General features: G+C 34.4%; 1 protein-coding gene across 1 annotated transcript in view; it reads right to left on the bottom strand.

The window, feature by feature from the left end:
• The window catches only part of LOC129240613 (glycerophosphocholine phosphodiesterase GPCPD1), a 60665-nt gene extending 44683 nt beyond the window's left edge, over positions 1–15982 (bottom strand). Inside the window, exon 1 of the mRNA XM_054876526.1 lies at positions 15753–15982. Coding sequence (XP_054732501.1) covers positions 15753–15764 — 12 coding nt within the window. The 5' untranslated portion in view covers positions 15765–15982. The remainder of the gene's footprint in view (positions 1–15752) is intronic.
• Positions 15983–24597: the final 8615 nt, after the last annotated feature.

Genomic DNA, 24597 nt, shown 5'->3' with positions numbered 1-24597 from the left:
AAAAAATTGGTGGAATCTATACCGAAGAGATTGTCTGCTGTTCTAAGGCAACGAGGGTATCCTACAAAATATTAATTTTCTGAACTCTTTAAATCATTAAAAATACATGTGTACTAATACGAATTTTGCTTCTGTGAAAAGTGTTAATTTTTTTCTTTCTTATTTTTTTTTTTGTAATTCAATACACTTTGTGAGCGGTTTTGTTATTTGGCCTTATTTTAGTTAATAATCTATAAAATAAAACGGTTTCAAGCATTTGTTTTAAAATAATTTTGAAAATATACGTGGTTTTTTTATTTATAAGGGGGTGTACTAATACGAGTTTTGCATACTGTATGCGCCCAGTGAAATGTGAAATTTTTGTGCGCAGTTATCTTAATATTTCTTCATTGGAATTAAAATTATTATTATATTGATGTTTATTGTCGTCTGGTGTGTACCGTATACGAATATGTATGTGTGTATTACACTTATGGTGTATTCAATGAAGAACACTTGATTTTTTTTTTTTTTTTGATTTCAAGTTGTTGTTTAGCATTTCCATGTTTAGCTTTGCTGGAGAGAATTTCTAGTTCTGTTTCTAACTGCTGATTGCCGACAGGAGATGAAACTTTCCAATTCCGATGAATGCCGGAAAAAGTAACCTTAGCAAATCTTCTTGTGAGAGAATAAAGGGACATCTAACTAAAAGCTTCAAGGGTAACATTTTTATGTAGCCTTAAATATTTGATCACAAGACTTTCTTATATTGGGTAGTTTAAAAAAGTTCGATAACATATTAGAGCAAAGCCAAAAATGTTTCTCAATGAAATTCTAAAAGCGATATTTAACCAAAAAGTGTAATTTTTTCCAGGAATTGATTTTTTCCACAATTCTGATCAAGTTGCTGAGTGCAAAACTGGTTAAAGTGCAACAAGAAATTCATACCATATATGAATTTAAGGTGGGAGCAGTAGTACCAAAACAAAATTTGCACGTATTTTGCTTTTGTAGTTTGGGCATTCGAATGGCAAATTACTCGGGCAAGAAAGTTAAACAAGTATTAACAAATTAATATCGTCGTATAAATAGTGAAAAGATTTCAGAGGTGTGGCCAAGATCAGACAGTTAACCGGCTCTCAGAGAACGCAGTAGAGGTCATGTGAGCAAATTGTTTACAAAACAAAATTGAGATGGTACGTACGAAAAAAATCAAAACAGTGAAAGAACATCAACGAGCTTGTGAATACGTATGAAACGAACGGGAAGAATTCTGCTGCCGAGTCCCCGGTGACGTGCCGAAGTTACCAAGGTTGATAGATTTACCAGATTAGCTATGGTGAAAAACAAAATTGGGCCAGCAACTCCGGCTACAATGTCACAGGGCGGTCGACAGCCGATTTAGTTAAATTAGTTCAATAATTTACTCAGTTCTATTTAGCTTAACTTCTTTTTATCATCTGGTCACATTATCGACGATTAAGATTATTGCTGTTGTTGGTGATTATTCGTGTGTGACATTTCTTCGCTTTAATCACATTTTTGTTTTTCAAGTTTATTCTTCTTCTTCCCCTTCGAGCAGTCAAATCTCTCTCTCTCTCGCAACTGCAGTGTTGCCTAGTTTTGGATATACAAAAAGCACTAAAACCCCCATTTAAAGAAAAGAAAATACCAAAATTTTATTATTTATTTTTATTTTTACTATTGTATTTATTGAATTACTTAAAAACTTTGTATTCGTGACAAATTGTCTTTACTGTGTGCGCTTATTAAAATAAATGTGTTGAGGTTATGTACAATAGGCCGTGATGAAAACACAGAGTTTTAAAAATCCATTCTTGTATTTAAAACTTATGTTAAGAGAATTTCTTTGAAAAATGGCCGAAAACCCCTTTTTTGCTATATTTGAACTTATGTAACAAGATAAGGTATTCCTTTTTCAAAAAAGAGTTATGGGCGCCGTGGCCGAATGGGTTGGTGCGTGATTACCATCCGGAATTCACAGAGAGGTCGTTGGTTCGAATCTCGGTGAAAGCAAAATTAATAAAAAAACATTTTTCTAATAGCGGTCGCCCCTCGGCAGGCAATGGCAAACCTCCGAGTGTATTTCTGCCATGAAAAAGCTCCTCATAAAAATATATGCCGTTCGGAGTCGGCTTGAAACTGTAGGTCCCTCCATTTGTGGAACAACATCAAGACGCACACCACAAATAGGAGGAGGAGCTCGGCCAAACACCTAACAGACGTGTACGCGCCAATTATTTATTTTTCTTATTTCTTATTTTCTTATTCACTTCAATGGCTTTAATTGGTATTCAGTAAATTCAAAGGCTTTGAAAGTCTATCAAAAGGTTTCAAATGTTTAAAAGAGTAGAAAGAAGAAGGTCTAATATCGTTGCGCTCCCTCAAAAGGAACAAAAAATGAGATTTTCACATTCAAAACATCAAATTTTATAAGAATCAACAAATTTTCAATAGCACTGAAATCTTCTCAGTATAAGTTTTAAATCCAATAGTAGACTTTTTTAATTATTTAAATATTTTTCATTTATAGATTTGGTACATTTAAATTAAAAAGAGAAATAAACACCGAATTAAAAAAATTTTGCGTTTTGGGTATAAAAAGCACTGACTTTATTGCGAAGAGCAAAAGATTTGTAACAGTACACAACTAGACCATTGTGACGGCACGCACTCTCTGATGGGTGCAATCTTGTTTGTAGCATTTTTGTGAAAGATTACCAGGTTTTTTATTATGCATACATTTTATAAAAACTCACCTTGACTTCGATTTATAGTCTAGGGTAGGCTGCTTCTCCATTCTCAGTGAATTCGACAGAATCAGCTGAAGAGACTCTTTTTTTTTTGATTTTTGAGCGAGTATAGATTGAATGTGAAGAAATTTATTAATATTGAAATTTTTTTTAATACCGAACATTTTGGAAAAATGTTTAGCAACAATTTCCACAGTTTTATTTTCATCATTTTCATAATAAAATTGTATTCAGTTGACCATTAAAGTACTAAACTGAGAATTTATATGTTACACATGGGTTCAATTAAAGGAATATTAGAGCAGTCTCAGTTTTTTCAATCCCATTTTTTTCAAATTTTTTTCGAGCGGAAGTGAACATCTGTAAACAAGGTTACCGAGAAAGTCGTTCTAGCTACTTTAGAACATTATTATTTAGGTGATTTGTGATTTCGGCCGCTGAGCCCAAACTGACCATATTTGAGAAAATGATTTTTCGGCCGAAATGTGAATCCTCGACCAACATTCCCAGCGCCCAAAAATCGAACTCACGGTATTGTCTACAGACATAAAGCAAAATAAGCCGGTTTGGAGCCGAGTCGATATTTCTGGGTATTCTTCGATATATGTATGTAGCTATGTTTTCTTGACTACGCATCATTATCTGCTTGGGTAATGGCTCAAGATACAAAAGAGTGGGCTGACTCTCAAGCTTTTCAAGGGTGCGATGAAATGCCTGCACTTTGGAGCCATTATGACGACTTTGACTCGATAATATTTCTTAATATAATAATTTCCACACTTTGCGCAGGCGTGAAACGAGGTATGTTTGTACATACATACATATGATGAAATGACAATTCCAACTGAATATTTTGACAGCTGGATGTCATTGGTAACTTTGACAGCTGTTGCAACATAGCAATTGGGGAAATTATCACACCTCTCTGGTCACTCAATTCCATAATAATGAAAAATTTTGCATTGAAAAACTACTGAACTAAGCAAATTTGATGGACTGACTGCCACTCCATGGCATTATAATTAAATCGATACTCTTTTCAGTACGGTTCGAGTATTCATCTTCTTGTTCTTTCTTCAACATTTCACGTACTCAACTATAAATTTAATCGCTCAATCAATTCTGAACAATGAGTGCAAAGTCATCATATTTCTAGTTGTGCTTAAAAATACCTACACGTTTTGTACAATTTAATATATGTATGTACATATCTTTGTTTACACACTTGGCACAATTCCGCGTTTCGCTATTACTTTGTTATTTACTCGTACGCTTGTTGCTGTGGGATGTTTACGTTCCGGATCGCAATTTTTTATATCGGCACTTGTAAACGTGAATGTGAGGTAAATAATAACGAAAATTTAAAGCAACAACAAAATGTGTGCCGATCAGTGAAGTACAAAGTTCAATAGCTTTTATAATTAGGGTCGTTCACGATTTATCTTATAATACAGTTTTTTCTTTTTGCTTTTGTAAAATAATAGTTGCATTCCATGAAAAATAAGAAAAATTAAGTTTATTGTACAACCGCTGATATGGCATATTGGGGAGCGTTACTTTAATGTACCTATCCAAGAAACTACGAGATACAAACGTATCGATTAACAAAACGCCGATTTTTTCTAATACTTTAATTTTTTTTTAATTTGATACTCTATTAAGTTGTACTGAATTATATCACCGTGGAAATTTCGAATCGAAATCGATGCTTTTTTTGTTTAACCCGCGGTTACACGCGCGGAGTATCTAATGCGGTCCTTTATTACTTTTGAGGTTTCGAAATGTACACATGAGGGGAAAATTGAGAATATTAGCAAAATGACGTTTAGTTTCATTCCGAATTTCAACCGATTATTAAGATTTTTTGCCGGTTTGTGGTCAGCATGAGAAAATTTACATTTTAGCACCTTACAAATAACGGCATAATAAAACAGGTGCGAAAGTATGCGGGCTAAGCAAGTGAGCCAAATATGTCTCAATACCTGAAAAATATACCTACTCAAAAAGGTGGGAAAAAGGCCTTACTACAACCTTAGTTTCGCGTAACTATTTTCTTCTTCGAAACTGTTTTTCTTTCTCCAACATATCCTGAACTTAATTTTATCCGTTCTCAATAATATTTAAGTCGGATCTAACTGAGGTGAGCAGCAATACGTGTAAAAAGTTTAGTTATCAAACTCACAAGTAGTCATTGGGTGTGCATTAGGGCGGGTCGATTTAAAAATCGCTCATTGCTCTGTGAAAATCGTATTCTAGGGATCAAAGTAAGAAACTTTGCCGAAGGAACCATACCTCTAAAACGAATTCTGATGTCCCCCAATTTGGGTCGAACTTTTGGGTAGGGGCAAATTTTGAAAAATCCCACTTTGACCCATTTAGAGTGCTCCAATCGAGTCCAAATGTATGACCGACCCCCACTAACTTTGGACGGTCAATCCACCCATGCCAGTGGCACACCCCCTGGAACTCCCCTGGGGGGTTCCCTATACAATCATTTCAAAATATCACCATTTTTGGCCTTTACATGAGAAAAGAAACTAAAAAGTTCGACCCAAATTGGGGGACATTAGAATTCGTTTTAGAGGTATGGTTTCTATGGCAAAGTTTCTTATTTTGATCCCTAGAATATGATTTTCACAGAGCAATGGGCGATTTTTTTGCATCCCCACAAAAGACACTAAAACTTCGACCCAAATTGGGGGACATCAGAATTCGTTTTAGAGGTATGGTTCCTTCGGCAAAGTTTCTTATTTTGATCCCTAAAATATGATTTTCACAGAGCAATGGGCGATTTTTTTGCCTCCCCACAAATCGACCCGGCCTAGTGTGCACTGCACAAACAGATAACAACAGTTTCTGCATTGTATAAGCATTGTTTTTGTAAATCATCAAATATACCAAGCGCAGAACAAAATACAACAAATCATTAATTGCCCTATTGTTTTTCTATATTCAGTTAATTAAACTGGTTTTTATTGAAATCGATTTTCAGTTGTGTAAGAAGTATTTTACTTTTAATTAATTCATGACTAATAATATAAGTATAATAAAACTAATTATATGAGAATATGTCTAAATGCATTAAATTCCTCACGTCGAGGCCGTTTTCAAAGTTTAACAATATCAAAGCCGCAAAGTGAAAACAAACAAACAAAGAAGCATTTAAGTTCAGGTGGCCCATATTTTTACGAATTTTCATAGCTTAGTCCGGCTGCAGAGTTGCAAATGTTCAAAATATTATTTCATCTATTTTCTGATGATGACCAAAACAAGCAGTTTGCCAACTAGTTGGGGGTCAAAGAAATTCTGGTCGAACTCCATTCTAGCACCATGCTCAAAAGTCTGATTGATTGCCTGATCCACAACTCAGCAGAAAAGCAGAATCTCTGTAGTTACCATACTCTACGTTTGGCGGAATAACTCTTTTACATAGCCGTAACACTGTTAAAGCTCTTTTAGATAGCCGAAACTCGGTTAAAGGTCTTATGGGAATTCTTCTGAGACTCCCATAATTATCCAAGATTTTTCTTTTCTTCATTGGCGCGATTAAGAGGATAAACGATTTTGACCGAGTTTGACAAAGCATGCCAATCGTTTCTTTCCCGTGCTAACCGACGTCCTTTGGAAACACTAAGTCCCCTTGTGGTGGCCTTTATCTTTCTGTGCATTAATATTTAAATTAGTTCAAATAGAAATCTAGAGTTCCGGGTGTAAATATCACGGAGTGCCAATTACTGGATAAAGTTCCAGCACAATGATTTCAGACATCTAAAAACAACTACTGAAATTATTTTCTTCCGCAATTCGTAAAATGACCAGACTTTTTCCTACGGGAAGATAAACAAATTTCTTTTTTTCCTAGTCATTAAACATTGCATTCAAGAAAGCATTACATTCTGTTGCGTATTTTTAAGTCAAATAAAATGCAACTACCTCTTTCCCCCACATTCTTCTTGTTGTGGCCTGCTTAAAGTTTGCTCGTAATATAGAGACTGTTTTTTGAGTCTAAAGACTGCTTGGTGAACAACAAGTGGTCTAAATGGAAATTTCACCGCTGAAAGTCTCTAGGCGCCATCGATTCGGCGCTGGTCTGCTGGCTATGTTTGTACTCTGCTCGCTTGACGAAAAATTTCCAAGTGACAGCAATAATAAAGTTATCGAGCAATAATATCCGCATAAAGTTGGTATAACTCCTTATGTTCAATGCTGCCAAATCTCTCTTCTGATATTAACTGCGTTCAAACAGAGCAAATTTAGTGACTTAATCTATGCGAATTCTCTTTTGGTGTTGCCCCTCGTATTTATATACCTTGAAATTGCTAATGACCAAGAACTAGCAACAATACAGTCAACAACAACATTGAGAAGAATGAGACCACAAAGGGGGTTGACAAAGCACAATCGTCACAAGTTATGAGTTGAATCAACAAATGTTTCCCTTTATGAACGCGGTCTTACCAATTATCAGTTGTTTTATCTATTCGCCACTTGCTAACGCTTGGCGAATCGCAGATGCCTTCTCTTTGTGACTTCTTAATGAATAATGGCGATATTTTACCCTCTCAGTCAAGTAATGAACTTTGCTTATAATGGGTTTTTCAGTAAGAGCGCTTCAACTTTTGAACTTTTTTGAATAAAACACAAACGGTTTGACTTTTTTAACTAATTTTTTTTTATTATCGAGTTTGAACATATACATTTAAGTATGAAATTCGATTTCTTTTGCATGATCACGAAGTCCAATCGTTGAACCCAATTTTCGACCACTCTTTTGCATAAATCGGCCGAAATTCCAGCAATTTCGCGTTCAATATTGGCTCTGAGCTCACAAATCGTCGCCGGCTTGTTACTGTAGACCAATGACTTCACGTACCCCAAAACGGGACGGCTTGTTAAATGGACCGTAAAATGGCCGTAATGCTCTTAAAGTAGCAGCAACAGAACGATTATTTTCATAAAAAATTTGCACGATTTGCAATCGTTGCTCAAGTGTGTAGCGTTCCATGATGAAATGTATACTAATGAAGTTTACAAATGACAAGCGAAAAATAAAAAATATTGCGCCGTTCGCCCTCCCTATCGGAAAAAAGTTGAAGCGCACCTATTGAAAAACCCTATATTTTTATAAAAATTATAATTTTTCATTCCTATTGAGTTAATATGAAGTAAGTTTTTTAGAATCTGCAAAGAAAACCGTTGATACCAAGCAAAAACAGCAAAATGAATGGTATGACCTTGACTGCAAAATATCTTAGTTAATGAAAAAAGAAGGAAGCACGGAAAAAATATCGAGACAGATGCGCTCGTCAAAATTTACTCGATTATCAAGAAAAAGGGAAACATGCAAAAATTATTATTAAAAAGAAGAAAAAAGAGCGCCTGAACAGACAAGTCGAGCAAATGGAGACAGACTATAGGAATAAAAAGGTACGAAAAATGTACCAAGCCATCAAACAACAAACTAAACTTCTATCCAAGAATTTATCGAATAAGATACAATTATAATCATGAGCTGGAACTTTTAGCAAAACACGAAACTGTGATAAGATTTATAAAATCTCAGAGGATAAGATGGCTTGGACACATGTTTAGAATACCAAGGCGAGAACAACTCGAAAGGCAATTGCCTTGCTGTAGGCCAAAGAAGAGGACGCCCCAGAAAGAGATGGCTCGAAGACGTTGAAGATGATCTTGCAAAGCTGAACGTGCGGCGGTGGAAGGAAGTAGCCTTAGATAGAGACGGGTGGGGAAAGGTTGTGAATGAAGCGAGGACTCTGATGCCAAGAAGAAGTTTAACTTTACTTCGTTTATATAATAAAAATAAAATAGGTATACGCGACCTTTTGCAAATGGTTTCTAGCAGTTTTCTCACTTGTTTTCCATTCCTAGGCAATGGAATAAATTCTTAAATGCCGATCCGACTTGACGATTTCCATGATTTTATCTACATATTTAACGATTGACTTACCAAAACGGAATCTTTGGAATCGCTTTGCTATGGCATTTAATCCCGTATTGGGTCCATAAACAGCTAAACATTGTTTGACACGTTCTCCGACATTTCACCTTGGTCGTAGTGGTACCGAAGAGTGTATTGGGTTTTCTCTTGTCTTACCTTCATTTTTAAACTCTGTAACACACAACTGGCTGCTCCAAATACTTAGCCGTCAACGAACGCTTTTTGGAGCGTAATGCCGCCGCACAGTACGACTCGATAAAGCCATCTAACGGAAAATATCTGGAACGGCAAATATCGCCGCTAATGTTGAAATGAACTGTACAAATGAATGTAAACGTTTCAGCCTCCTTGCTTTGCATTGGAAAGGTAAAGTGGGGAAGGATTTCACTTTTCTTGCTCTATCTAATTAGCTTCATTTAGAAAGAAGGAGAAACAAAGAACAGTGAGCTTTGTGAAACTCGACCAAGATCACTTAGCAATTAGTGCGCGTTAATATTTGTACTCAGTGAGCACTAGGCTATGAACATTTACTCTTATGAAAGCTTCACATATCTAGCTTATCTACTTTTTCGAGCTTAACTCCCAATCCGTAATTAAAAAGTGAGATTACCCATACACAATTTCTTTCCCGAAATCCGAGATTATAAAATAAGCTTAGATTGTAAAGACATTTTTTTCTGTACAACTCTGTGTTTTCTGTGTTATTGAAAATTATTAATACGAATGTAAGGAGAAACGTAAGTATAAAAGCTAAATACAATAAATTGGACGCCGGCAAAGAAAAAAGACTTTAGCTATAATTCTAATGAAATTTTCGTCAAATATTATTGACTGTGAATTCATATTATAGAAAAAGTCGTGTTGGCCTGTTATTGCTTATAATAAAATGTAATATCGAATTTCGCCTGCGCATATCTGCCATCAGTTTTTCCAACCTCAATAGACGCATTTACGAATTTTCGCCAATTGTCTATTACTAGCAGCAAATTGCGAAATTAAATTGAATATTGCTTTTTTGCATTTTCTACTTATTATAAATAATAATGAAACGAACCAAAATCAGTAAAATATTCCACCAAAAATTTGAAGAACCTCCTCTTTGAAGAAACACCTTTCAAAACAGTTTTGACAGCTGATTGTCAATTTTGCAACTAATCTGCGATATCTGAACGAGTAGAATAATTTTGTGGATTTATTGCTAAGCCCTGCATATGTGAACGTACTTTTCAATCATTTTCCAAGAAAATTAATTTCTTGTTGAGTATTTAGTATTTATTTCAATAAATGCTTAGCTAATAAATATAAAATATTTATGCATATGTAAAATAGTTTAGTGTTATGTATAAATCGTGGAAAAATAATGAATAATTTACTGGGTATTCTATTGCTAATTCCACCTCGTGTAACTTTTTTCACGTTTTACAACATCCAAATTATTCCATTCCACATTGGGGGTTTTCTTATAATTTATGGGCGTTTAAAATTTAATTTGCTTCGGAGGTCTCTTATTTTTGTACTTCACTTGAATTTAATTACTTGCCGTTGTTGTACTCGTATCACCTAATATCATGTAACTAATTGAAACGTATATAAAAACCAATTCACTTAAGCCAATGGATATTTAAAACTTCGCTTCACTAGCGCTTTTTTCGCACTGTACAAGTAAATCCTCATGTCAAAGTGAGTGATTAGCTAAGAAGCGCCTTAAGTCACGTTTTATATGTGCATATAACCTCGACTCAGTTGTGCTCGAGTTAAAGAAAAAACTTATGTATATTGTTTTTACTTTACTGAAATATTTTCGAAAAGAATTATTTGTCATTGTATGCTAAAAGTTCTATAACATATTATTTTTATTGCGCAACTTTTGAATTTGTTTACTGCTGTGTAATTGTTTACGAATTCAAAGAGGTATTTAAAGTATTTTGTTTTCTATTAGTTGGCAAATGATTGAAGGGAAAAGCACACAAATCGTCGATATTGTTCCTGTATTTGGTGCATATACACACCTGCATATTTGTTACATACAACCAATATATATGTACATTCATACATATATGTATAATATGAGTAAGCCAAAGAGCGCATGAAACTTACACGAGCGACGCGTCACCTGTGCGTAATAATGATTTTTATAATTACTTCTATACATATGTATATGTAGCCCGCGACAAACGAAAGCACATCAACCTTTTTACCTGCTTTGACTATTTTTTTTATGCTTTCAAAGTTCATTATTTTTGTATAAAAGTATAGCTTATTTCTAATAACAACCACATAAATCCATGTTTAAAATTGTATACAAAACTTTGATAAATTTGCCAACCTTATTATTTTTTTATTAGAGATTGTAGAAAAATTATTGAAATGTAGTTGTATAGCTTATTAAATTTTAGTATAATAAAGTGCAAGTTTAAAATTGCTAGAAAAATGCGTTGATTTTTTATAATTTTTTTTCTTTGACAGTGTATCGTAATTTCTCTATATGTGACTTGGTCTACGAAAAGGTACCTTAGGTGTCAAAAAATCATTTTTCACTTTTTTGTTGATTCGAATAGTGTGTGAAAGGCTCTTTAAAATGGTGAAAACCAGAAAGTCATAATTTGTTTAAAAGTTTGTTAAAAATAGAAAAAAATAAAAGTACAAATACGAAAAAGATTGATTTGTTTGTTATGATACAAATTAGAATAACGAAGTCAATAATTTGTGCAAACTAAAAACTGAACCATTCCTGGACAGTCTGAGTTGTAATGAATACGATACTCAAGTCTGTTTTCAAAAAATTTGTTACAAAAAATGTATTCATAACTTTATAAAGGGAGCGTGTCATTATTCTGTATTACAAAATTCTGGGTGACAAAATTCTGTAAATTGCAAAAAAATTCTGCTTTTTTTAAATTCTGCTTTTTAAAATTCTGCTTTCTAAAATTCTGCTTTTTCAAAATTCTCCATGTTTAATGCGAAAAATTCTGCTTTATTCAAGTTTTGTGATTTTCGTCATACAAGAAGTAACAAAATAAACATTTATTCCATAAATATACATATGTATATGTTTAAGCGATAACAATATTTTAGTTTAGCCAATTACATTTAGTGTGACTTAATTCATTTCTTTTCTTAATAATCCTTCGTAGCGGTTCGTTTTTTAGAAGAGTTCTGCGCAAAAATAAGGTGGATTGCGTAGCCGGAGTTGGACTGATGAGGGTTATTTTTTTGAAGCGCGGCCGAAGGCCGCCCACGCGAAAAAAAGTTCTACGCAAAAATACTGTGGATTCTATCGAAACTGAAGAAAAAATTATTATTATTAATATTATTATTTTTTATTTAATATCTCGAATAATAATAAAAAATAATAATAATAATAAATTAAAAGACTTCGCATATTTAGGAACCAGCATTAACACCGATAACAATGTCAGCCTTGAAATCCAACGTAGAATCTCTCTTGCCAACAAGTGCTACTTTGGACTAAGTAGGCAACTGAGCAGTAAAGTCCTCTCTCGTCGAACAAAACTAACACTCTACAAGACTCTCATCATGCCCGTCCTGACGTATGGCGCAGAAGCTTGGACGATGACAACATCCGATGAAGCGACGCTTGGAGTGTTCGAGAGAAAGATTCTGCGTAAGATTTTTGGACCTTTGCACGTTGGCAACGGCGAATATCGCAGACGATGGAACGATGAGCTGTATGAGCTTTACGACGACATAGACATAGCGCAGCGAATAAAGATCCAGCGGCTACGTTGGCTGGGTCATGTCGTCCGAATGGATACAAACGCTCCGGCTTTGAAAGTATTCGATGCGGTACCAGCTGGTGGTAGTAGAGGAAGAGGAAGGCCTCCTCTGCGTTGGAAAGATCAGGTGGAGAAGGACTTGGCTTCACTTGGTGTGTCCAATTGGCGCCGGTTAGCACGAGAAAGAAACGACTGGCGCGCTTTGTTAAACTCGGCCAAAATCGCGTAAGCGGTTATCGCGCCAATTAAGAAGAAGAAGAATAAATTAAATAATTACATTACCTCTTTAACATTGTTAACATTATATTTTAATACAGAATTTTGTAATACAGAATTTTGAAAGCAGAATTTTAGAAAGCAGAATTTTAAAAAAGCAGAATTTTAAAAAAGCAGAATTTTAAAAAGCAGAATTTTGTTTTTAATTAGAATTTTGTACATACAGAATTTCGACACCAACCCCTTTATAAATGGTGGTTTTTAAGGATTTGTCAAAATTTTTGTCACGAATTGTGGCATTGTTTCAACATCAAAAGTTAATTAAAATATTTAAAAACTGTTATTCGGGGGTTTGCGAGGTCGCTGAATATGAAGTGAGATTATTTAAAATCAAAATGGCGGATCCAATATGTCGGACATGTTTTTTAGAATTTAACGGATCCTCTTAAGATTCAATACACGGGGGTTTTTGGCGTTGCTGATTACGAATCCGATATCACATTTCAGAAATTCAATATGGCGGACATATTTTTTTTAGGAAAATATTTACTGTAAACGGCACTAAACTCCTCGTCAACACTCATTTTTCACTATTTTGTGAACAAAAGACTAACAGAAATGATTAAAACATAGTAACAGAAAAGCCACGAAGTAGAATAAGGAGACGTAACGCAGCTGTCAACTGTAAAATTGTCAATTTGACATCATATTCGTAGTCAGTGGCTTTAAAAACCTTTACAAACATGTGTCACTTATTTATAGTTAGTGTTGCTATTTGGAAAACTTAAATTATTTTTTCTATGTTTGGAGCGCCATCTTGGATATACCATTTACAATTTTTCAAATTTGACACCAGAATCGTATTCAGTACTTCGAAAAATGTTTGTCACCGGGTCTTATAAGTTTTTTTTGGCATGGATGTCGGTACAAAAGCTAACTTATTTTTTAAAACGATTTCTGCGATTTACATTAACTTTTTCTTATTTATTTATATTATATATAAAAAAAAATGTTTTTCACTGCTTCTGTGATTTTATTGATACTGTGATCTATGCCGGATTAAAAAATATTAATATTTAAAAAAGTTACAAGGGTTTTTAGAAGTTTAAACTTTAACTGCTGTTTTCTCGAAAACTTGTTTTCGCACGTAAGGTACCTTTTCGTAGACCAGGCCATATATAATGAATGCACGACATTTGTTTTATATGAAGAAAATACGCAATAACGTGAGGGAAACAAAATTTATATGATTTTTGTTGCACAATGAGGTACGCTTTTATAAAGAAATGAACAATAAAAACAGAAAAATGGTCAAACATTAGAGGTACTTTTTCCGTTAGGGTTTTTTGACAGATCACGCATGACTACTCTCAAACTACATAAATACATAATTCTTTTCAATATTCATTAACATTTTATCATGGATAGACTCACGCCCTAACAATGTTTACAAATCGTACAATTTTATTGTGAAAATCAGCGCACTGTGAAAAGTGTTTATCGCGCGCTCAGCTCAACTTATAGTTTTTATCAATGAGACCCATTTTTAGCTTAATGGCTAGGCCGATAAGCAAAATTGCTATATTTGGGCTGCATAGCAATCCAAGGCCTTTCAAGAACAGCCATTACATCTATTGAAAGCAACCGTTTAGTGCGGCCTCTGGGCTGGAGGAATTGTCGGCCCATATTTCTTCAAAGACGAGGCTGGCGATAATGTAACAGTGAATGCTGAACGCTATAATAAAAGACTTGTTGCCGGAAATTGCGCCCGTGATGTCCACAAGATTTGGTTCCAATAAGATGGCGCTACTTCACATACAGCCCGTGAAACAATGGATTTACTGCGTCGCCCTTTCGGTGAGCAATTTATTTCTTGACTCGTACCAATGGATTGGCCACCAAGATCGTGTGATATCACACCTTTGGACTTTTATTTGTGGGGATGTGTAAAGTCTAAATACTTCGTGGATAAAACAGCTTCCATTGAGACATTGGAAGCCAATATTATAGAAGTTATTCACGAGATACCGACCGAAGTCCTCCAATGAGGCATTCAAAATTGGTGTTTAAGGATGGCCGAATTACGGCGCAGTTGCAGCCAACATTTGAAAGGGATTATCTTTAAAAAATAAATGTCACGCATTGTTCTACACAAAAATAATAAAGATTGTTCCATCAATTTGAATTTTCGTTGTTTTATTTCAATTTAAAATTCCATGCCTCTAAATTGATCACCCTTTATATACCTTCTACTCAAATATGAACGAGACGTTATCAATAAAACGGTCCGCGAATGACATATGGCAAAAATAAATTTTTTGTTTTTTGGTAGGACTGTTATAAGCTTACATGGCAAATTTCAGCGTGATATGTCACATAGTTTGTTTTCTGTGCTACTGTAAACAAGTCAAGCTCGAGTGTGTTCTTCGAATTCTCTTTTATGAATCTCTTACGAAAAAAGGAAAAAGATTATTATTTGAAGAAAATTGGCTCAGTTACGGGACTAGCTCAGGGTGCATTATCAGGAGCCGTATGCTTTGTGCGTGACTATCATTTGATAGGGCCTGGCTTCGAAATCCAGTGTGGGCATAAAACACCAAATGATAGAAACGATTTTTCCCAATAACGCTCGCCCTCGGCGGGCAATGGCAGCGCGACGAGTATGAGTGTATTTCTGCCACGAGAAAGCTGCTCATAAAGAAACCAAGAACACAATCCCAAAATAAATTTTTTTAACGCTAAACACAAGCAGATAAAATTTTTGAAATTCAAATTTTTAAAATCTGAACTATCAAAAAAGAGTTTCCGGGTTGCACAATTGACACTGCCCAAAAGCACTCGTTAAATAACTGTAAATTCACTAAATTTGCACCAGCTCATAAGCAATGGAATTCCTTGCGCGCATATAAATAGTTATATATGTGCGTATGTATGCGCAGGTGCCTACGAGTATTTATTTGAATTCTTATCTTGCTGGCACCTTCGATTTTTAATCCTTTGCTTAGGGTTGATTGTTGATTAAAAATTGCGATTGCGAATGTCACATTTTATTTATTACTTTGTTTATGGCGGCTCGCAGTCACTTACCTCATGTGCCATTATTTTATTATTTCGCTGGAATGATTTATTAGCTGAAAAAATGTTTGCTGATAGCAAATTTTATTTCAAATTAATAATGTTATTGAGATTTATTTCAAATAGACTGAACTATGCTGAGCCTATTTTTTTAATTTATTTCTATTGATATCCTTTCTAATTTTTTTCGACAGATTCTATTTGCGATTTCTTTCTTCTGCCGACGGGTTCCGTGCTCCGTGCGCGATTACTGAATGTAAAGACTTTTGAAAAGTTTAAGAAATAAATCGTCAAGCTGCAAAACTACATATGAACTGTTTTAATACTTACATACATATATCACATGCGCACATGTAAATCGCTTTTGAGATTAGTACAGCAATAGCAGTAACGAAATATATCGTTAAACAAGATTAGCGGTCGGCAACAATCAGCATTCGAACTGGGAAAAAATTCCTTTGGCATGTATTCGGGTGAAATTGAACTTTTTTACATACATCTACTTACACATATGTATACCCAGCGCTCGTTTTTTTGAAGAGGTCGCTGATTGATCGATTAAAAATATCTTAATTTACCATGGCAATATAGAATTTGGCATATTCACACTGGTGTCGCCATATCTCAAAATTCAAACAGCAACTCTCGTGCCACGTCCTATTTTCTAGTTTTTGTGAAGTGATTATGTTTCAAAATGCTTAAATGACATCAAATGCTGTTGTACTTCGTATTTTCGAAATTCGTTCAAAATATTATTTGAACGATTCCGTGCCAAGCGAACCAAATATTTTGGACATTATCGTTAATTTTTCTGACAATTGGTTTATTTGTAACTGAGAAGCAAACTGAAAAAATTATTAAAAAAATATTTATATTTTTCAGAGTTATTCAATGTTCGAAATTTTAGTATCGTTTTTTAAGTGAAATGTTTTGCTTCTTTTACACATTTACATTTTTTTTTTAATTTAGTAATATAGAATAAAACATAATTTTAAAAAAATTTGGAGATTTTTTCAATGTTAAAAATTCTGGTACCGTTTTGGTTCTTTTTAACATACAAGTTTTTTTCTTTGCTTAGGATCAAATATAATTTTTTTTCTTTTTTTTTTTACCAAGCTGATGGCCTAGTCGCTAATGCTTTTTTAATTCATTGTGATTGTAATTCATTACTTTTCCAATTTTCAAATAAAAAAAAAAAAATATTTTTTTTTATATTTCCATTACAAATACCAAAAGTCAAGCTATCATTAAAAATAAATATCTGAAGACATCTGAAGTTTCAGTTCCGAGGTGCTCTGCAGCCACTGTAATTGCGGACATTTTTTTCTTTGACATAATTTGTTCAATTTTTGGGAATTTTTTGTGTAAAATTTTTGAAAACTATCACACTACACCTCATGGTGTTGCCGCTTATACAATTTGCTCTAATCTTGATGACACGGTGGCATTCGCTCGCTTATTCCGCACCTGACTGTTTACTCACAGATCACATCAGTGTCATCCAGTCGGAAGTTTCAGCGATTAGGGAGGATCCAAATTATCTACTAACTGCAAACAAAACCGAATTTGCCTCTCTTGGGTCCCAGCCCAAATGAAAATCACCGCACATTTTCAAAACAAGGCAAATAATGTTTCAAAATTTACGCATTGGTATGTCATCCGCCATTTGAAAACTGTCTCTCAGAAAATATCATCATCTTAAGGCAGCGTTCCAGCTCGGGGTGAGCGCTAGCTTAATTCACAATTTTATTCCAGGTGTCACGTTTTTTAACTTTTTTTCCTCCAGTTGTTTACGTACATATTTTTCAGGTCAAGGATGACTTGGCCTATTCAGTGCACTTTTGGGCATCCTCGTGCTTTTGAAACCAGCGGATTATAAGTGAAAAATATAGGCAAGCTAATTATATGTAGATAAGCGGCTTGACGGATCTCAAGTAAAACGTAACCGAGCTGGAACCGGAGAGGATCACGAAGCACGTACTATCAGAGCATTGCCTAATAAGAGTCGAACATGAAGAGAAAGACACAATTCTTCACCTACTATGCATGAATTGTGCAAATGTGGATTGCCATATCTATGGTTAGCTCTTTATTTTTTTATCCCAATATTCTGTAATTTGAAAAAGCGAGCTGCAGTACCCAGGATTACTTTCCGGGCTCGATAGAATTCACCAGAGAAAATTGATAATTCGCCAAACCGGAGCAAATAAATCGAAACTGTATTTTTGGGGAAAGTTGGCCACTGTGCACAGCGGCAGGTACTCCAACCTACCTCCGCACTGTATCTCCTTTGTTTCAAATCTGATCGCGCTAAGAATGGTTGGCCTGTTTATTCGTCGATTTTGTTAGTGATGCTGATAACACCGATAGACAGGCATAGCAAATTCCATGTCCTTCATTATTCTGAGGTTTTTGGATACTTATATTCCTTTGTATAAAATCCCAGTAGTTCAGCTGCAGGCTGGGTTTAAAAATAAGTACACAGTAATTCCATAAGAATCAAGCATTTTTCAGCCATATCTACTTAACATCGTCGTTTCCTCTAAGTGTTGATATACAATACGGATACAGTGTGTCAAAAATGTGCTCAAAAGAAGCATACTTTTTAGTATAAGACACAATTTTTTATGTAAGGACCATTTGCTTGATAGATATGAAATTCTTTTATACTTTAATGCTCTCCCGTTTGCTCTCGGAAAATTTTTTAAAAGCAAATATCAGCAATGTTTCGTAAAATGTTTGTATCATCTCATTCACAAGCAGCTCTCCTCTCAAAAGCTCTGCTGCATAGCCATTTTATTACTCATCCATACCATATTTCTATAATATCGCTACTTAAGTGTCCGAAAAATGTTGTAGAAGTTAGGCATTTCCTTGTAAATTGATCCAGCGTGCGTCCAATACTACGAAAGAGTTGGTCACTTCTGATACTCATGCCCGTATTGCCCTCTTTGTAATTAATGTTTCTCTAAAGGGATTCCCAACGATCGCTCCTATAATAGCGGCTATTTCCGCCTTAGGAAGTTTGAATTTGTTTTTGATAGTAAGTTTCTAATAAAATATCCAATCTAAGTTTGTTATTCTCTTCCAGCAGGCCTTTGAAGAGAGTAAAGTGAGAACAATTTCAATCTCTTTTAAATGCAACGAATTCAAAGCTTTCAAAAATGGCCAAGTGTTAGGTATCTGTAGGCAAAGTTTAATAATTATTTCAGCGCCAGAATGGAAGGGTTCGCAAATAATTAATGATTCCTTATCCTAAATCAAGACCATGAAACTCCTATGTAAAATCGGTCACTGAGTCCAAAAATCGACCTAATTTTTTCTTCTGCTATGTATTTATAATAGTTTTCGTTATTATTAATATAATACTAATATTATAAAGAGGAAAACTTTGTTTGTTTGTTTGTTTGTAACGAATAGGCTCAAAAACTACTGGACCGATTTTAAAAATTCTTTCACCATTCGAAAACTACATTATCCACGAGTAACATGGATTACATTTTATTTTGGAACAAAATAGGGTTCCGTAAGATATTTGGATTTTTCGGACACAAACTGAAAAAAATTTTATATATAAAATAAAGTCAACTTTTTGTGTGTGTTCGCTAACCGGCCGTGTCTGCACCGAATTAAACCAAACTTACACACATTGTTAAGAAGGTGTTGAAGATGGTTTCCGTATAGCTTGGATACCTATTGGTGGATAGGGCTCGAGATATAGGTCAAAACGTGGACCCGGGTAACCTTCGGATGTGTATGTACAATATGGGTATCAAATGGAAGCTGTTGGTGAATGCTTTAGTTCAGAGTATTTTTCATGCCGCTCCGTGACTAGGGTCTCGAGATAGAGACCAAAACGTGGAGCCTAGAATGTGTTTGTACAATATGGATATCAAATTGAAGCTGTTGGTGAATGCCTTAGTACAGAGTATTTTTCATGCCGCTCCGTGACTGGGGTCTCGAGATATAGGCCAAAACGTGGACCCGGGTAACCTTTGGTTGTGTATGTACAATATGGGTATCAACTGAAAGCTGTTGATAAGTGCTTTAATACGGGGTAGTTTTCATACCTATTGATGACTAGGGTCTGGAAATATATGCCAAAACGTGAACCCGCCGTGTCTTTGCACCGAATTAAACCAAACTTACACACATTGTTAAGGAGGTATTGAAGATGGTTTCCGTATAATTTGGATACCTATTGGTAGATAGGGTCTCGAGATATAGGTCAAAACGTGGACCCGGGTAACCTTCGGATGTGTATGTACAATATGGGTATCAAATGGAAGCTGTTGGTGAATGCTTTAGTTCAGAGTATTTCCATCCGGTCCGTGTCTAGGGTCTCGAGATAGAGACCAAAACGTGGACCCTAGAATGTGTTTGTACAATATGGGTATCAAATGAAAGCTGTTGATAAGTGCTTTAATACGGGGTAATTTTCATACCTATTGATGACTAGGGTCTCGAAATATATGCCAAAACGTGGACCCGCCGTGTCTTTGCACCGAATTAAACCAAACTTACACACATTGTTAAGTAAGTATTGAAAATGGGTTTCGTAAAGTTTGGTTGTAATTCGGAGCAGTGGCAACGGGTACAGCGTTCTTTTGAGCCAACCATAATGTCGCTTACTTTTTTAACGCTTGGGGCGGAACTGAACTGTCAAATTGACAGTGTGAGTTACAATGTGTCAATATTTCTTTCTGATTCGGATGCCATAAGGAAAAAACGTAAGTGCAACATGTAAAAATTGTTTGTGAATTTTTTTTGAGTGGATTTTCGAACAGTGAATAATTTCTTACGAAATTTGAGAATTTAATGTGAAATCCGAATGAAATTATGTGTTCGTGGAAAAAACAATTTTTTTCGTTTTTTTTTTTTGAAAAATATAAATGGATAATGGTTCAAAAAGCTCCAATGCTTAATAAAACATATAAATTGAAACGTAAAATTCATGGATGATCAGGAAAAAAGACGATTGTTTATTCATATGCGTTGATTTGAAATTTAAAAACAATCTTCTTTTTTCCTGATTTTCAATTTATATTTTATATTTACTCAAAAACAAATAGAAAAACAAAAAATATTGTTTATGCCAAAGCGCTTGAATAAAGAATAAAGAAATAAATAATATGAAAACCATATATTTTCTGTTCTAAACCATATCTATTCTATTTTAGTGTGCCCAGCGAAGGGGGCCTGGTTTGCTAGTTATTAATATTTGTATAATTTTATAATTGAAATTTATTACCTTAAGTACTTTTTTTAAATTTTTTAATGCGGTCGCCGTAGCCGCATGGCTTGGTGCGTTACTACCATTCAGAAGTGCACAGGTTGGGGTCTCCGTGCATAAAACACCAAACTGATAGAAAAAGTTTTTTCTAACGTTGGTCGCCCCTCGGCAGACAATGGCAAGCCTCTGAGTGTATTTCTATCATGAAAAAGGTCTTCATAAAAAATGTCTGCCGTTCGGAGCAACATCAAGACGCAAACCACAAATAAGGGAAGGAGCTCTGCCAAACATCTAACAGAAGTGTACGCGCCAATTATTATTATTATTAATACTAAATACAAAGGACATAACTTTCAGATTTAGAATAAGGCTTAAATATTATAGTTTTACTCAGTGGCTTTGTCTACCTTTTGGCGGTTATGGAAGACTTCGTCATATATTTTTTGGCACTCTTAGTAATCATGAATTGTGTATATTATTGAAGTATTTCTCAATTTCTTCAAAATAGTGGTTATTCATTATTTTGTTAACCAAAATCTTAAACTTAAATGCTTCGAGCATGCACAGAAATTGAAATTTCGTTTAATTTGTCAGGTTTAGTAGCAACTTTAGTGACAGCCTTTCGTTGCTCTAACTTTAGAGTTGGCTCTAAACGCAAAAGCCGGCCATAAACTTTTTGTTCATAATATAAAGTATAGTATAGAGTGTGCTCTAATTTAATTAGAGCCGGGCTTAGCTTGACAATGATTATGCGAAATAGATGTTTCTGATTTTAAATTTCACATTAAGCGCAAAATTTAAGCGAATGCGAAAATAGGAATTCGAAGTCAGACTTACAATAACCGTTATATATGTACCCCAGTAATGCGGGAAGAATCTTGAAGGCGGCTATAAATTCGCTGTGGGGAGAGTCCTGTATCCTTAATGTTGCGGGGAGAATCCTTTATTCAACAATTGTCCAAAACAATAATGAAATTTGCTGCTTCAATTGAAAAGTTACAATTTCTCTCTCAATTTTATTACAAACTATTCCCTATATATACACAATTATTTCAAGCAAAACCTACTTATGTTCACAGAAAATTATATCGAATAACATGAGTTGAAAAACATTAAAGTATTTTAAACTAATACTAAACTGGACTCAACATAGGTATACCTATATGTTAGGTGAGATAACACTAATTTACAGCCAAAAAAACTCCAGAATCAGACTAAGCAATTTCGTTGAGTCGGTCGCTGAGTTCGAAAATCTACATTTTTTTCCTTTTTCGAGATAGCACCAATTACTGTTTCGGATTAATGAAAAAAGATAGATTATAAAAATGTCTACTAATGTATTTAGCATGACTCAAACTAAAGTGTACTCTAACTGAAGTCTATGAATATGCGCATATGACTTTCACTAGGATTGGTAAAAACAAACTTAGCTTATCCTTGATTTTTAATTTTATTTTCAATTTATTTTAAATTTTTCTTAACTTCTTTCTTGGATGAAAATAAATTAAAAAAAGTTTGTGTTTCGCAAATATTTAGATACAAATAAACAAAGTGTAAAATTATAAAACAATTTTTTTTATTACGAAAATAAATGTAACTATTGTTGACCACTGTGCATGAGCCGTGATTTCCAAAGTGAATTAAAACATAACAAACTAATTTTCCTATTAAGACCATAACTGTGGAGCATCATTTTAGCCACGCGAACCGTACATTTCTACTTGTAGACTATCATTTCTCAAAAATTTCTCACAATTTAGTTAAATTAGCGAATTAAGAGACGAGATGTAATATATGCAATCAAATCAGCAAACACAGTCAGTCGTTTGAATAAATACGATTAGAAGATTATGAGTGAGGAGATATTCGGATGCACTGAGAGTAAATTACTAAGATAATAACATTAGAGTAATTGCTACTATTCAAGAATATTCATAAACTCAGAGAAAGCCTACAATAGTTTTCAATATTATTATGAACACCGACCCAATAACATCAAGTGATCCAAATTGGTGTATTAGCCTCCTACCTAAGCTAAGTGAGCACATCTGACTCATAGGAAGTAAAGGAAATATGTGAAAAAAATTAAAATTATTAACTTAGTGGGTCAAGAATCTGCTGTAGGTCTTGCTGTAATTAAGAAATATGAACCAATAAGATCCGCACACAATTCGTATCTTATTTTGTTAGACACTTTAATAACTCAAGCCCCAACCATATTCTTGAATTTGATCAAATATGTTGTCGCATTTAATTGTCCTGCTCATACTGTTACTTATATGTATGTATTGCGATTTGAAATATGTAAATGTACAGGGTGGGCCATGTAAAATTTGCTTTTTGAATCGGCTATAAAAAAAAACTAATCAATATTTTTTCAAACTTTTTGAAGTGAAAACTTCTTTAGAATCGTTGGGAGTGATTTGAGACTCGATGAAACGAAAAAGCGACACTACGAAACGTTATATGTTGATATACGTATATGTATGTGTGTGGCTGCGTACTGCTGAGCCACGCTAGTATAGTGGGTTTTGTAGTATGTATACTACACTGCCTATTACTTGCTTTGGTGTTTAGTTCAAGCGGCCTACGTATGTATGTTTGTATGTATGCTAGTACGTATGTGTGCGCGCATGCATATTACGGTGAGCGAGAAGGCATTATGTATACCTATACTACACTACCTAGTACTTGCTTAGACCAAGCGTTCTACGAATGTTTGTGTGTATGTTAGTATGTTTGTGTAATATACGCGTTACGACGCTCATAATAGCAGCCGCGTGTGCTGTATTGCGTCCGTATTTTTATATTCGTAAATATTTTCATTTTTCATTTTTAAATATTTACCGCAATTGCAGGCGGTGTTACAATATACCACAATCAAAATGACTGTGCTCGTATTGTAACTCCACAGATAGATCTGAGCAACTAAAATCACTGTCTGTTCAGCTCTCTAAAGTGGGAGAAATATGTGCATGCGAAACCAGATTGAGCAATGGAAAAACAGTTTTAATTGTGGCAATTTATATTTCACCGAATCAATCAATAAATAGCATCACGGAATTCATTCACGAAAATTTAATAAAGTATACACCAGAAGTATCGCGGATACTTAGAAAAGATTACGATAAAGTTCCAATGATTTTAAGTGGCGATTTTAACGTAAATTTTGCATTGGACACAGCGGTTCCTTTAATTGACTTTCTCAATACAACATTCAATTTAAAAATGTGTAACAATCGCACTGAATCGACAACACCATCAAAAACAAGAATTGACGCGGTATTTCAAAGATATGTTGACAACATCGAAACCAAAGCATTTGTATCATATTTTAGCTATCATAAGCCACTCGTATCATTTGTTGAAATTGGAAACATTGAGGATGAAAAATAATAAAATGAAGAAAATAAAATATGAACTTTATAGCAATATTATAATGAACCTATAATTATCCCGCTCCTAATGCTGCTTTCGTCTAATTCTCTCTCAGTTTGTTTTACGGCAGGTTTCACTTCTATCGCATCTAACCGTTAGACTGGTATATTTTTTTTTTATTTTGAAGATTGAACATTGTCATTTATGAATGAAAAATAATATCGTTCAAATGACTGCCATGACTTG

The sequence above is a fragment of the Anastrepha obliqua genome, chromosome 3, assembly GCF_027943255.1.
Source record: "Anastrepha obliqua isolate idAnaObli1 chromosome 3, idAnaObli1_1.0, whole genome shotgun sequence".
NCBI classification, from domain to species: Eukaryota; Metazoa; Arthropoda; class Insecta; order Diptera; family Tephritidae; genus Anastrepha; species Anastrepha obliqua.
This window is presented reverse-complemented; position numbering and strand designations above follow the sequence as displayed.